This window comes from Lipophrys pholis (assembly GCF_963383615.2).
Source record: "Lipophrys pholis genome assembly, chromosome: 19".
NCBI classification, from domain to species: Eukaryota; Metazoa; Chordata; class Actinopteri; order Blenniiformes; family Blenniidae; genus Lipophrys; species Lipophrys pholis.
The window spans coordinates 21,553,576-21,567,069 of record NC_137647.1 but is presented as its reverse complement, the minus strand read 5'-3'; the positions used below and the strand labels follow the sequence as shown (position 1 = coordinate 21,567,069).

Genomic DNA, 13,494 nt, shown 5'->3' with positions numbered 1-13,494 from the left:
GTGCGCGTTCACGCTGCTTTTTTTTTTTTTTTTTTTTTTTTTTTTCTGGGACGAGCGTTTGGCGCGTTCCCGATGGGCGAAGGTCCTACCGGACTCTTACACTGACCACCCGAGGGATCACACACACACCTGAGGGGTCACACACACCTGAAGTATCACACTGCCCACCTGAAATATCATATACACTCCCAAGGTGTCACACCCACACCTGAAATATCACACACACACACCTGAGGTATCTTATACACACCTGAAATATCACATACACACCTGAAGTATCACACTACCCACCTGAAGTAGCACACACACACACACACAGCCCACCTGAAGGATCTCACACATACCTGATGACTTGAAGTATCTTTCACACACACACACACACACACACACACACACACACACACACACACACACACACACACACACACACACTTGAGGTATCACACAGCCCACCTGAGGATCACACACACACAGTCCCTGGTAGCACCTATGATGATCACTGATTCTGAGTTTGGCGAGATGGACATGTGAATCTGAGGTGTCGATAAAGAAGCCTCTATGGCTGCTCTGCAGGGTTTCTCCATGTTTGCAAACGCCGGCCCTTTTATGTGAGCGCGCACTGATCAAGATTGGAAAAGCCTGGGTTAGTTTATTGAGTCAATAACCCGCTTTGTCGCATCGCCTATCAGGACTGAAAATGCCTGGTCAAGTCAACGGGGGTAATGGAGAGATATCCCAGGTATGTTAATCCCACTCAGAGTAGGACGCAGGTGAGATCTGCTCAGACGTTCACACCCAGTAATTGGAAGTTCTCAAAGTTTTCAGAGCGTTTCTATTTTTAATAAATTTACCATCAATTCTTTGTGGCCTTATTACAATTGTTTCTCCATAAATGTGACTTTAGTGTTACTGAGGTGGATATAAAGAAGGAGGGGACTGAATGACCCAGCCTGTGGTGTGATTACATGTTCAGGATGAGCTCAGATGATGTGTGAAGTCCTTGTTCTGGACTGCTCCCTACACACATCACCATCGTGGGATGCAGGAACCCTCGGAATCTGCTAATATTTCTGAAAGTCTTCTTCCTATTAAATGGGAGTTTTTCTTTTACACTGTCGCCTCTGCTTGCGGCTCTATTTGTGGAGGAAACTGAGGAGAGCTGGACTGGACTGGTCCTTCTGCAGCTGTGTGGTGGAGAGTGTCCTGACCTCCTGCCTCACTGTGTGATAATAAGGCTGCACCGTGGTGGAGAAGGAGGCTCTGCAGAGGGTGGTACGGTCATCCATCAGGTACATCTACACCACCCGATGCAGGGATACAGCCACCTGCATCCTCCATGACCCAGACTGAGAAACTAAGTCATTTTCACCATGTGAATTGCTGCCGTATTTGTATTGTTCAGCATGAGCTGCTGTGCCCTGTGCAATACTGCAGAAATTGCTGATTTTTTTTTTTTCAATCTCATTTTATTGTATTTATTTGTTTTATTTTGCGATACACCATGACCCAAGGAACTGTGTTTTGAAATACAATGAGTGTGAGTCCTGTGGAATTGTTGGTTTTTCTCTGTAAATGTGTGTTGAGCTGACTTTGTTGTATATGTTGTGGACTGAATTGAATTGAATTGAATTGAATTGAATTGAATTGATTTGAATTGAATTGAATTGAATTGAACTGAATGGGATTGCTTGCAGGTCACATGGTTCTGAAAGAGAAATGAGAAACAAATTGTCTAATAAAAATGAATACAGACAGTTTTCATTTAGTAAAAGCAAAACTGCGCAAATTTACTGTTGATGGACACCATATGCAGTATTCCTACTGTGATCTGGGCCATAGAAACAAAATTTTACTTTGGTGAAAATCTAAATGGCATTCTAAGTCTAACTCTAAGTACCGAGCAAGCGTGTGGAAACGTCACAGAAAAAAAGATGGACGAGTTCAATAAAGAGTCAGATAAAGAGTTTTACCAGACATGTGCATGCAAGACCTTTTTCTATTACGTGCAATGTCAAGAACCACATACATATTTTAGTGGAGAAGAAATGGCTGAGTTCCTGAATTAAAAATTAAATCTCAATTTCCAGATAAAACACGACCCCGCTGCAGACCAGGAACATTAAACTTTGTAGACCATGTCACAATAAGCTTGAAGAAGATTTTTTTCTCTTTTTATCAATAGATTATATTCTATTTTAGATTGCCTTCTTTCAGTGGAGTTGTCGTCTTTGGCTTTGGTCCATAAAACCTTTCTTGGTTCAGTGTTTGATGTTCTGTACAGACTGAAAGCAGCTCTCCACATTGCTCCAGCTCAGTCTGAAGCTGTTCTTCATGTGCCACTGCTGATTTTAACCATCACACATTTCTCCCTGTGTGTCCCTTCTGAGCTCCACATGCTCTCATGAAACTGACATAACAACAAAACTCAAGACTGGTAAAGATTCAGGCACTTTGTTCAGAGCCGGGCAGGCAAAATGTTGTTGGAGTAATCCGGAGCTCAGGCAACAGAGCATAGGTGTAATCTCAGTGGTGGGGTCAAACAGCAGGCAGGGGTTTTAAAAAGAAAAAAGTTAAATATAAAGGACTGTAAATTAAGTAACTTGGCTAAATCTCATGATGTGGACAAAATGTATAGAGACGGGTTGACATAAAGGACAACATCGCAGACATTCCCACCCCACGGTACCTCAGCTACCACACAGGGCCTGGTGGAGGACAGCCGCCTCGGGTCAGAATGCACCCTGCAGTGTCCTCTGCAACCCTCTATCTTGTTGGTGGAGGATTGGCGGGGGTCACATGTGCACACGAAAGGTGGTGAGATTGATTCTGTCTGCCCGTGTCTGGCTTCACTGTGATGTTTGGGCAAATTTCTGCTAAATAGGGGGGTCCAGACGTTTATTTTAAAAGACAATATCTTGGGCTGACTCCAGGGAAGAAAGCTTGCAAACCAGTGGTCTAGGGATTTGACTATAAGATCACCCACAAGGAAGCTCGATGCTTTGGTAAAACATCCAATAAATTTCTAACTTTCCAATGCCAGTATAAAATGACTGGGACTTTGCACTGAACAAGAGGCTACTTTCAGACTAACGACACTCAATAGAGGGAGCAGACGCCCGAGCAGCATTGCTGCTCATCTGCATTCAAAATATTTGTTAAACTAGAGTCTTCATGAAGCTGCAATCGAAGACTATAAATATTTGGTGTAAATGAAGCCTTTTATAAGAATGGCCAAAGCCGTCTTTATTCTTTTGAGGTGGCCGAGGTCCTTCAACATTTGTCGCACTATGCACTATGGTCGTATGATTCTGTGGTGGCAAAGGCTGTGCTCCTTGCTTGTTGCATGCTGGGGCAGCAGGCTGAGGGTTGCTGACAGCAACAGGCTCAACAAACTCCTGAGAAAGGCGAGTGGGGGTGGAGATGGACTCTGTGTAGGTGGTCTCAGGTAAGAGGATCCGGTCCAAACTGAGCTCCATCCTGAGCAATGATTCTCACCCTCCATGATGTCCTGGTCTACAGCAGCAGCACCTTCAGCAACAGGCTCATTCCACTGAAGTACATAACAGAGTCACAGAAGAGCCTTCATTCCTGTGGCAACAAGACTCTATAACTCCTCCTTGTAAACAGCTTTTCAACTCTTTCATATGGGTGTTGTTGGTCAAAAAACGTTATATTCAAAGGTTTTTTTTGCCCCAAATCCAAGTTTTCCTTGATTTTCCTCCATTTGAATATTGGATCATAGGAGCTGCATTCAGAATCTGCTGTGTCTGTGTGAGCTGGACTGGCTCCACCCACACATGCCCTTCTTGGGAGGAGGAGGAAGTACTTCCTCTCGTGGTGCCATGTGCCAGAGCAGAGCTGTCTAACTGTTGGAGGAGTGAAAGGGAGGGCCTACTTTGATTTGGACTGGCTAAACCCCCGATGACACTATATAGGGTTTGATTTTTGATTGGCTGGTTGGAGTAACGCACTTTTTAAAAATTGAAACAAGCCAGGGAGAGAGAGGACAGACTTTCTTCACTTCTGGGGCGTTATTCCCAGGTATATGGATGCATATGACTGTTAAAACCACTAAAAAGAGAATTTTGCTTAATCCATCCATCCATCTATCTTCTATCTTGCTTATCAAATTCAGGATTGCGAGCCGAGCCGAGCCCAGCCTACTGTGGGCGAGGGCCTGGTACTCCCTGGACAGGTCACCAGTACCAGCAAACACATACAGACAAACAAACAACCGCACACACTCACATTCACACCAAGGGGCATTTTTAGCGTCACCAATTGACCTCACATGCATATTTTTGGACTGTGGGAGGAAGCCGGAGTACCCGGAGGAAACCCATGCACATGACCCCTTTAACAGTCAGTATTAGATATTTAACTTTACTCTGCCATATTGATATTTTATCTTCTATTCTATATTTTTGGGGGCGGTTTCTGTGTGGGGCCATTACAAGAAATTCCGTCTAGGATTAATAGGTTATTTCTATTCTATTCTATTCTATTGGAGAACAGGAAAATACGTTTTTAAAGCCAACATAAACATCACGACATTATTTCATTGTCTTTGCCCGGTAAGAATTGAAAAAGAGGGTGTTTTTGAATGACTGAATATATAGAAGAGCCATTGTTTGTGAGTTGCTACGTCACATTTGAGAGAATACAGGAGCCAATCAGAAATAAGAGCCGACTATCGTGGGCTGGGCTTCCAATGAGAGAATCCAGGAGCCAATCAGAGATTTGAGCAGGCTGTCGTGGGCGTGGCCTCACACGCTCTTTGAAACTCACGCAGTTCGGTGGAGGATCGAAATGGCGGCACCAGCAGAGAGGATGGAGGTAAGAAATGAAAATGCGTATGTTTGCTCTGAATAACCAACCTAAACTCCTCGCTTAGACTCGCCATTACCAGCCGGGATACATTTCTTCTAAGTGTTACACGGTAGCTGCACCACACCGGGGGTTTATCACTTCATACGCAGCCGATGAGGATGCATCCATTTTAACTTGGGGGAACGTTTTTTTTTTTTTCTTCCAATTTTAATGCTGCGTATTTTATTCACCGAGCCTCAAATTAAAACACCGTTGAAAACACATGACGTCTCCTTCCCCGAGTCGTCTTTGTCCACTAAAGGCGAGGGGTCGTGAGAGGAGCAGCCGGCGACTGACGAGTCATCCGGACCGCATGGGGACGAACGTGTTAGCATCCCGGCTAGTAGTTAGCCCGCGAGGCTTCGGGGCTCTCGGCCGGCGGGGAGCGCGCGCACGGCTCACCTGTCCGCGTCTCTTGGCTTTCACCAGCCAGCCGTTCCGCTACACCAATAACGAGCAATTTAGTGGCTTGACCTTGGCGGGACTTGGCCCTTCCAGGTTGAATTGAACCCCGGAGGCCTGGTTTTCATCTCTGCTGGTGTCTTGGAGGAGTCTCGGGGTTTCACTGTGCTGGATGAAGGCCAAGCTCCCATCAGAGGAGCATGAACCACGTGCTCCCTCTGACACACTTCAAACATATACAGACATTTGTACCCCACAATCAGAGCCAGAGCTGGGTTTATGAACTTCGCCAACGGGTTCAGTCTGGGAAAGATCAGCAGACTTTAATAAGCTTCCATTCACATCACAGCTTGTGTGGAGTAAACCACATACCAGGCTATTTCAGTGCAGTGACACACTTCTCCTGTGATAACAAAGAACAATCTGCACTGCAGAGACCAAGGCCTCATGCAAGGCCACAGTGAAGCAATCCAAGTTGGGGGGGAAAAAGTTGAATGATGAATTGTAGATCAATCAAACCACTTTTCATCTCCAGGTGTCGCCTCCCTGTATGTGGCCATTACTGAGTTTTTCAAAACATCCACAAAGAAAAAAAAAAAATCAATGTGGAGATTAACTTCACAATCTTGAAACTGGATTTCAAAAGGGATAAAATTGGTAAAAACAAAATGTCAACTGTTAAGAACGGTCCCTTCCATTCAATAAATTGTACTTGTTAATTATTATTAATGTGGCTCTTCAATCACTATTAAACAATTAAGTATAAGTGTTTGAATTATAACCCGGGGACTTCACATCTGATCATCAGTGCCGCTCTCTGACAAACCCGCTAATATACTTTAGTAGAAACCGCCTTTGTCCAGCGATTTGCTCGTCTCCAGATTTCAGGTTTTAAATGTGAGCTTCCTTCAGGCCTTAACTTGGAGCGTGTTTGTCGAGGTTTCTCAGGGGGAGAGCTCAGTCAAGCCTGCAGCTGAGGATATGACGTCTAAGGACTACTACTTCGACTCATATGCCCACTTTGGGATCCATGAGGTAACTTTTCTTATTTTTCCTTTTCCCCCCTCACACATTGTGTCACATGGTCTGAATGCTCAACCAGTTTTTACCTTCTGCCTGCAGGAGATGCTGAAGGATGAGGTTCGCACTCTGACCTACCGAAACGCCATGTTCCACAACAAGCACCTCTTCAAGGACAAGGTGGTGCTGGACGTGGGCAGCGGGACGGGAATCCTCTGCATGTTCGCTGCTAAAGCCGGAGCCAAGAAGGTTATAGGGGTACGTCTTGTCTCCGCCCTGAATGTACAGGGTTCACACTGTCATGAAAAGCCGCTGTTTCCACCAGCGCTGCAGTTCCCATCAGTGAGCTTATGAATGCTGGTGTATGAAATGCATCCGATGAAGCTGATGCACCTCGACAACGAGTGTTGGCGTAAGGAAAGGTACTGAATTCAGTACTTTTCTAGGTACCTGTAGGTAAACTAAAAATGATTCTGTTTCGGTACGTAAATGCATCCTTGTGACTGTGAGGAGTGGAAGAGACTGTCATTTTTCCAAGCCAGACTTGAACACAGCAAGGCACGTATGAGTGTAATGCCGTCAGCAGGCATGGCTTAGAGAAAGCACTCGAAAGTACAGCTCCGCTTTTAAAAATGCGATGTAGTCTACTCTCGCTGCAAAACTTGTTACGTGTAGTGCAAGGCCAGCGGTGGGAACCCTAACCTCTAATCTGAGGAAGCTCCTGGTTTAGTACAGGAGTTTTCTCATGGCTAAAAACTGCACAATTGTCGACGGCCTCAGATCAGCCATCAGTGTTTTCACAATGGAAATGAATATGGAGTTGGGTTTTGATCTCTACTAGTTGTAGTTAAGGGTTTTCATGTTGAAGAAATTTGTGAAACGGCGATGTAACGATACAGTTTGATGTTGTTTTGATAGTTTATATATTTAGAAACAAATGTTAAATTTAAATATTTAGGTTTTTATTGTTAAACATATTAACATTTGTAATCACATAAACACACTGAAAAGTACAGATTCGCAGGTATTGGTACTGTATCGGTTCAAATGTGAAAGGCATTCATCTTCAGTGTGTTATTTGGTTTTTTTATCCAATTTGCTGTGAAAGTGTTTGTTTCACATGGAATGATGCACAATCTGCACCTGCTAGTTTGAAGAGAATTGTTAACAAATCAGGTGAAAAGATTTACGAACCCAGTGTCAGTTTTGAGTTTATTCAGCTGATTTTATTCATCGTGTCAAAAATGAGCAGAGGGAAATGCAGTCCTTAAATTTTTTATTCTAAAATGGCAAATGTTTTCTGTTTGAGAAGCGGCTTGTTTGAACATTGAAATACAAATATATTTTAATGAAACGGTTTCAGACGATGAAATTTGGTGAAGATTTCTGGAAAATCACAAGTGAAAATGTGTATGAAAGCAATGTAGTGAAGAGGCGTGGTGAGTTGAACCTTTTTATTCTGTCCTGACAGATCGAGTGCAGCAGCATCTCTGACTACGCTCTGAAAATAGTGAAAGCAAACAACCTGGATGATGGTGAGTGACTGGACCGTGAGGTGGAGTGCTTTGTGAGGATGATGATGATGATGATGAAGGTCGTGACCTCCGTTCCTGTTCCTTCTCATGTCTCCAGTTGTGACCATCATCAAGGGGAAGGTGGAGGAGGTGGAGCTGCCGGTGGAGGGAGTGGATATCATCATATCGGAGTGGATGGGTTACTGCCTCTTCTACGAGTCCATGCTCAACACAGTCATCTACGCCCGCGACAAATGGCTGGTAGGTCTACCGCCGAGTCCTCGCACTGAGCTGAACTCGGAGACCGTCCTCTGCTTGAGCCAGTCTGACATTAAAACACCAATTAATATGAGACTCAGAACTCTCCAATCGAAATCCTCAGATACAGACGATTCGTAAGTACAAACTAAACGACAGCTGATCCAACTAATTGATTAAATAGTTATTAAAATAGTTGTCAGAGTTTAGTCATGGAATGGTTAATAACAAGTATTTACTGTAATTGGTCTTTTTTGTGTGAAATTTTGATCCAATGTGTTCGAGCAGTGACCACAGTGTGGCAGTAATGAGCCACCTTCAGCTGTAATCTACCAGCACAGCAGGAGAAGCAGCCAACAGCCAGTAGTAGTTCTTGTTTTGAGTCGTGTGGGCCACAGTCAAGGCTTTCAGCAAGATGTCAGAGGCGGCTGCCAAAAGGTCCGAGAAACATGAGAAAACCGAGACAGCAGTTTATATTTATGTCCAATTATTGCTCATTGTCTTTGTTTTTCGAGCTGTTTTACAGAAATTACTTAAATAAAATGCACCGTTCTCTTGTGTTTTTCTTCATGAAAATAAGTTATTAATAACTCACCTGGGTGAATGAAGGCTCAACAATGTTTAGAAACAAAAAAGATGCATCAGATTAATTAGCAATATAATTGATAGTTGCCGTTCAGAATTTTGTGTAGGATTCAACCTGAGGGAGGTGTAAAGCTGTGGTAAAGAAGCACCCTGGCTCTGAACTAACTTTATAGAAGGTCGTGTGAACGGGCTGTTTAAGCCTTGAGATGTCACGTCTTTATTTTGAAGGGGTGTGAACATGGGAGCCTGAAAGAAGCCCGGATGTAGTGAAGCTGCTGGTTCTCAGTAAAGCTGTAGAAAGTGTTTCCAGTGTCGCTGCAGACTGATTAGGTTTACTGGTGTACCTGTGGGGTGTGGGCGATTCACTCTCAGACCTCAGCTGGTGGTTTTAGTGTTCGATGTGGCACTCCTGACCAGAGTGTCGTCTGTGTGTCCTGCAGAAGCCAGAAGGTCTCATCTTCCCCGACAGAGCGACTCTGTACGTCACGGCCATCGAAGACCGACAGTACAAGGACTACAAGATCCACTGTGAGCCGCCTGCCTGATGAAGTTTTGATACTACGATTCAGAACCTTTAGTCCATTTTCTGTCTGCGAGCGTTGAGCTGACCTGTGTGTGTGTGTGTGTGTGTCAGGGTGGGAGAACGTGTACGGATTTGACATGTCCTGCATCAAGGAGGTGGCCATCAAGGAGCCGCTGGTGGACGTGGTCGACCCCAAACAGCTGGTCAGCAACTCCTGCCTGATCCGGGTGAGTGGAGGGGAGACGCTGTGGGGGTGGGGGTGGGGGGACGGGTTGGCTGACATAAACGGACCGAAGGTGACGCTGTTTGTGTTTCAGGAAGTGGACATCTACACGGTGAAGGCGGAGGACCTGACCTTCACCTCGCCGTTCTGCCTGCAGGTGAAGAGGAACGACTACATCCACGCGCTGGTCACCTACTTCAACATCGAGTTCACCCGGTGTCACAAGAGGATCGGCTTCTCCACCAGTCAGTACTCACACTCACTCACTCACTGGTGTAATGATCATACTGAAAGAAAACATCAGAATGTACCAGAACTTTGATTTTGAGGATGTTTTGACTGTTTCTTTCTCACCTGCTGCCACCCCTCCCCCTCCCCCGTCCCTCTCAGGTCCGGAGTCTCCCTACACCCACTGGAAGCAGACTGTCTTCTACCTGGACGATTACCTGACCGTCAAGACGGGCGAGGAGATTTTCGGCACCATCGGCATGAAGCCCAACGTGAAGAACAATGTGAGTGGGCCGAATCCGGCCGCCCTGAGAGCTCTGCTCGTCCTGTTGGTGGTAGATGTGAGCCGTGCAGTGGTTCTGTTATGGAAAAGCCTTTATGAGAAAAAACTGAGTTGAGAGCATGAAAGAATCGCTGATGGAGTTTTTTCAAAATAAACCTTCTTTCTTTGCGGCCCGGCAGCAAATATATTGTTGATGCACATTTATTTTCATCCGATTAAAAGCTTAAAAGGACCTGTTGTTTGTTGTTGTTGCTCCACAGAGGGACCTGGACTTCACCGTAGACATCGACTTCCGGGGTCAGCTGTGCGAGATATCCAAGACGTCGGAGTACCGGATGCGTTAGACGCAGCGTCCCCCCCCCTCCGCCCGTTTAGTTTGTCTTTAGAGGACAGATGATCCATTTTTACGGGGAGGCTCCTCAATAGTCTGAACCTCCCCTCCTCCGCAGCCACATTTTAAAAGACTTGTTTTGTCATTTTCTCTCATCCAGAAAGGTTTCCTCGAGGTTCAGTGTGCGGGTCGTCGTGTTCTCGCAGGGTTTCGCTTTTCAGATCCTTCTGCATGCGCAGACCAGTGGAGGCGCGTCGACCAGCTGTGAGGCTGCAGCCGCTCCCGGGGTCACACCACGCCACCGGCAGCTTCTCCGGCTGCGTCGCAACGTCCAGGAGGTGGTGTGGCTCTGGGACCCGGCTTCTTCTTTAAGGTTTGGTCAGACGGGTTTTTTTTTTTTTTTTTTTTTTTTTTTTTTTTTTTTTTTTAAGTTTGGCGCGTCGGGTTTGTTCACGGTTCCACTTCCAGCTCATCAGAAATGACGTGTGAAGCTGCACTTCTAGATTTTGTACCAGTTCTGTTGAGTCGTCCGAGATGAGCTTTAAGCGGCCGCGTGCTCCAACCTTTTACGTCTTAAAGCTCGTGAACGTTTGTTTTTGTTGTTTTTTTGGACCAACCCTTCACTGTTTGAGGCAGCACCTCCGCCCCCCCCCCGCCCCCCTCCCCCCTCCCCTCCAGCGTCCCGGTGGTCACAGTGACCATGAGACTCTGCAGGAACTGTTTGAACTCATCTTTTTGTTTTTGTATTTTGTGCTGCTGCTTTTTTTTTTATTAATAAATCTAATAAACAGTAAAATGTAGGTATTCTTTCATCAGATAATGTCTTGTGGGCTTTTTTACGTTCTCAAACCGTGACTGATTTCAAAATGCTGGTTTAAACTGGAGAAGATTTAATTCCTTTAAATAGGCGACGGGATTAAGAAGCTCATCAGTGACACTAGGAGGAGTTATCGCGTAACTTTAAAACCACATTAAGTCGGAGAGAACTTTTTTAATAAACTCGTTTCGAGGACACTGGTACCTTGTGCTCATTAAGAAAAAGTTTACTTTGAAATCCTGTTAAATAGGTCAGTATTGTACTTTTTAACTTTTATCAGACTGACTAAGTCTCTGTTGTAAACAGTTGGTTTTTGATTTTAACTTCCTAATGCAAAACTGAGTGGATTGGTCAAATCAACTGAACATTGTTTTCAATTTATATCCATATAATGTTGCAGTTTTACTAAAACCCAAAGTTTGTACAATAGTTTGAATTTAATCTCCAGTTTTTCTTTGATCAATACCAATTGTGAAATACTGAAACTTAAAACCGATGAAATACGAGAATCTTTAAGAAAAAAGAAACAAGAATGGAACCAGCACATTTGTGGACATGAACTCAGATTCATGTTTTACTGTTGATCAATCTGCTCTTCAGCCAGAGAGATTAAAATGTAGGATTTCCGGGGTGAAACGATGTCCATCCACCTTCTATACTGCCTAATCCCAGCTGAGTGAGGTCGGGTTGCCAGGTTTGACTTCATCTGATTACATGCTTTAATCTCAAATATCTCATCGGACAGTTTATAAAGTGTTTCTGTCGTCACTGTTTGCAGTTAATTTAGTCAGTTTCAGCATTTCAGATTGTATTAATACATTAAAACAAATGGAACTGTCCTAACACGTTAAGTTTTAATTTAAGATGAGTTTTGTCACAATTTGGAGAACTTGGCATTTTAATTTACAAAAAATACTAAAGCTGCTGCAAGCATTTTTATTTTCGAACGGATACTAAATACAGTGTGGAGTTGCATTCACTGATGTGGATTAAATTATAAACTGGAATACAAGCATCTGGTGCGTTTAGGAAGTTCAGACAATTTCACAGCAATAGATGACTAAAGAGGTTAAGAGGGACGATATCTAAACGTATCAATAATCCAGGTTTGAACACTTGGATTATTGTCATTTTAATAGGGTTTATTTATTTGACCGATTCCACCTCATTCATGTTAATGACTTCGACTCAGGCCTCGTTTACACGGCAACGAATTCGAGTATCTGCAAAACTTTCTTCACCTTAGGGGGGTCCGTTTACACGGCACCAGTTTGCGGATGCACTGTATCCGCAAAGTGTTTAATCCGGCTCCCAAGGTGGAAAGATTCTTTCACGGCGCAAATCCCTCTGTAGAGACTGATGGAGGCTACAGAGCCTGTTACTGCGCATGCACATCTCTCCCCCTCCCTCCTGCTCATCCAGTTGTAAACAAACATGGCGGCTGCGTAGTGGTACGACCCGCGGTCCATATTCTAGTTTTATCGTCCAGATCAGTAGTTTAATAGTTGAGACTCACACCTGGTAGCATCCGATGTGTCATCAGTCCATACGGATGTCAGGTGCTCTTTATTTTCTTCACCTTTATAGTGCTTTGTTCTCTGCACATGTCTGTATTTTCATTACAAAATCAAGCAACAGCGCCCTCCAGTGGCCCGGCACACTAACTACATCGTTGTCTCTGTGTCCGCTGCTGCAGTAAACGCACTCAGACTAGTTAAACATGGAGTTCCACAGGGCTCTGTCTTTGGACCTATACTTTTCACATTATACATGCTTCCTGTATGGAATGTTATCAGGAAACACTTCACTTCCATTGTTATCCAGATGATTGATTTACCTACGTTAACCAGATGATTCAAATCAATTCAACTTTATATAGCACCACATACAACACAGTCACTTCTCGGTGCTTTTAACATAGAAATCCACATGAACAAGCGTGGCAGACACAAAGATACTGATCAACTTGTTAAATGTTTGTCATAAAGACTTCAAAATGCTGAATGAGCTATAATTTCCTTATGAACTCAGATAAAACAGAAATTATGTTTGGCCCAAAACAGAGAAAAAATATAGTAAGACTGGACGCAATTACTTTAGTTACCTTTGACCAGGACTTACCCTTCAACTGTCCCATTAAACAAGTCTGCAGGACTGTCATTTACCTATAATAGGTAATATTTCTAAAATCAGGAACATGTTGACTCAGAGTGACGCTGAATGTCTCAGAGACAAGAATACTGTAATTATCTTCCATCCAAATGAAGTCTAATTGATTCAAACTGCTGGAACAAGAACAAGCAGATCACGTCGCTCCATTCTTCATCTTCTCTTCATTGGATTCCTGTTTAATTCAAAATCCTTTTGAAGTTAAGAATGATTCAGGCCATTCTGGACCATTTTCTAGTGAAGCTGCTGTTTTTTCGGCTGCTGGGAGAGTT

At 44.1% G+C, this 13,494-nt stretch overlaps 1 protein-coding gene across 5 annotated transcripts; it reads left to right on the top strand.

Moving 5' to 3' along the window:
- The first annotated feature begins 4,778 nt into the window (after positions 1-4,778).
- On the top strand, positions 4,779-11,249 carry prmt1 (protein arginine methyltransferase 1). Of its 5 annotated transcripts, none has more exons than XM_080488604.1 (11): positions 4,779-4,836; positions 6,220-6,306; positions 6,394-6,549; positions 7,763-7,826; positions 7,924-8,066; positions 9,089-9,176; positions 9,283-9,398; positions 9,489-9,639; positions 9,785-9,906; positions 10,166-10,256; positions 10,873-11,050. In XM_080488604.1, exons 1-10 carry the CDS (start codon positions 4,810-4,812, stop codon positions 10,247-10,249), a joined length of 1,038 nt encoding a protein of 345 aa, XP_080344730.1. In that variant the 5' UTR covers positions 4,779-4,809; the 3' UTR covers positions 10,250-10,256; positions 10,873-11,050. The 5 variants fall into 5 exon arrangements, with proteins under 5 accessions (XP_080344730.1, XP_080344734.1, XP_080344733.1 ...); XM_080488608.1 differs by having other exon boundaries at positions 6,211-6,306; XM_080488607.1 differs by having other exon boundaries at positions 6,211-6,306; positions 10,166-11,249.
- The last annotated feature ends 2,245 nt before the right edge of the window (positions 11,250-13,494 follow it).

Coding starts and splice junctions, on each gene's coding strand:
- prmt1 (XM_080488605.1), top strand. CDS start 4,810: ATGGCGGCACCAGCAGAGAGGATGGAG. Junction 8,067..9,088: donor ACGCCCGCGACAAATGGCTG/GTAGGTCTACCG, acceptor TGTGTCCTGCAG/AAGCCAGAAGGTCTCATCTT. Junction 9,177..9,282: donor CAAGGACTACAAGATCCACT/GTGAGCCGCCTG, acceptor TGTGTGTGTCAG/GGTGGGAGAACGTGTACGGA.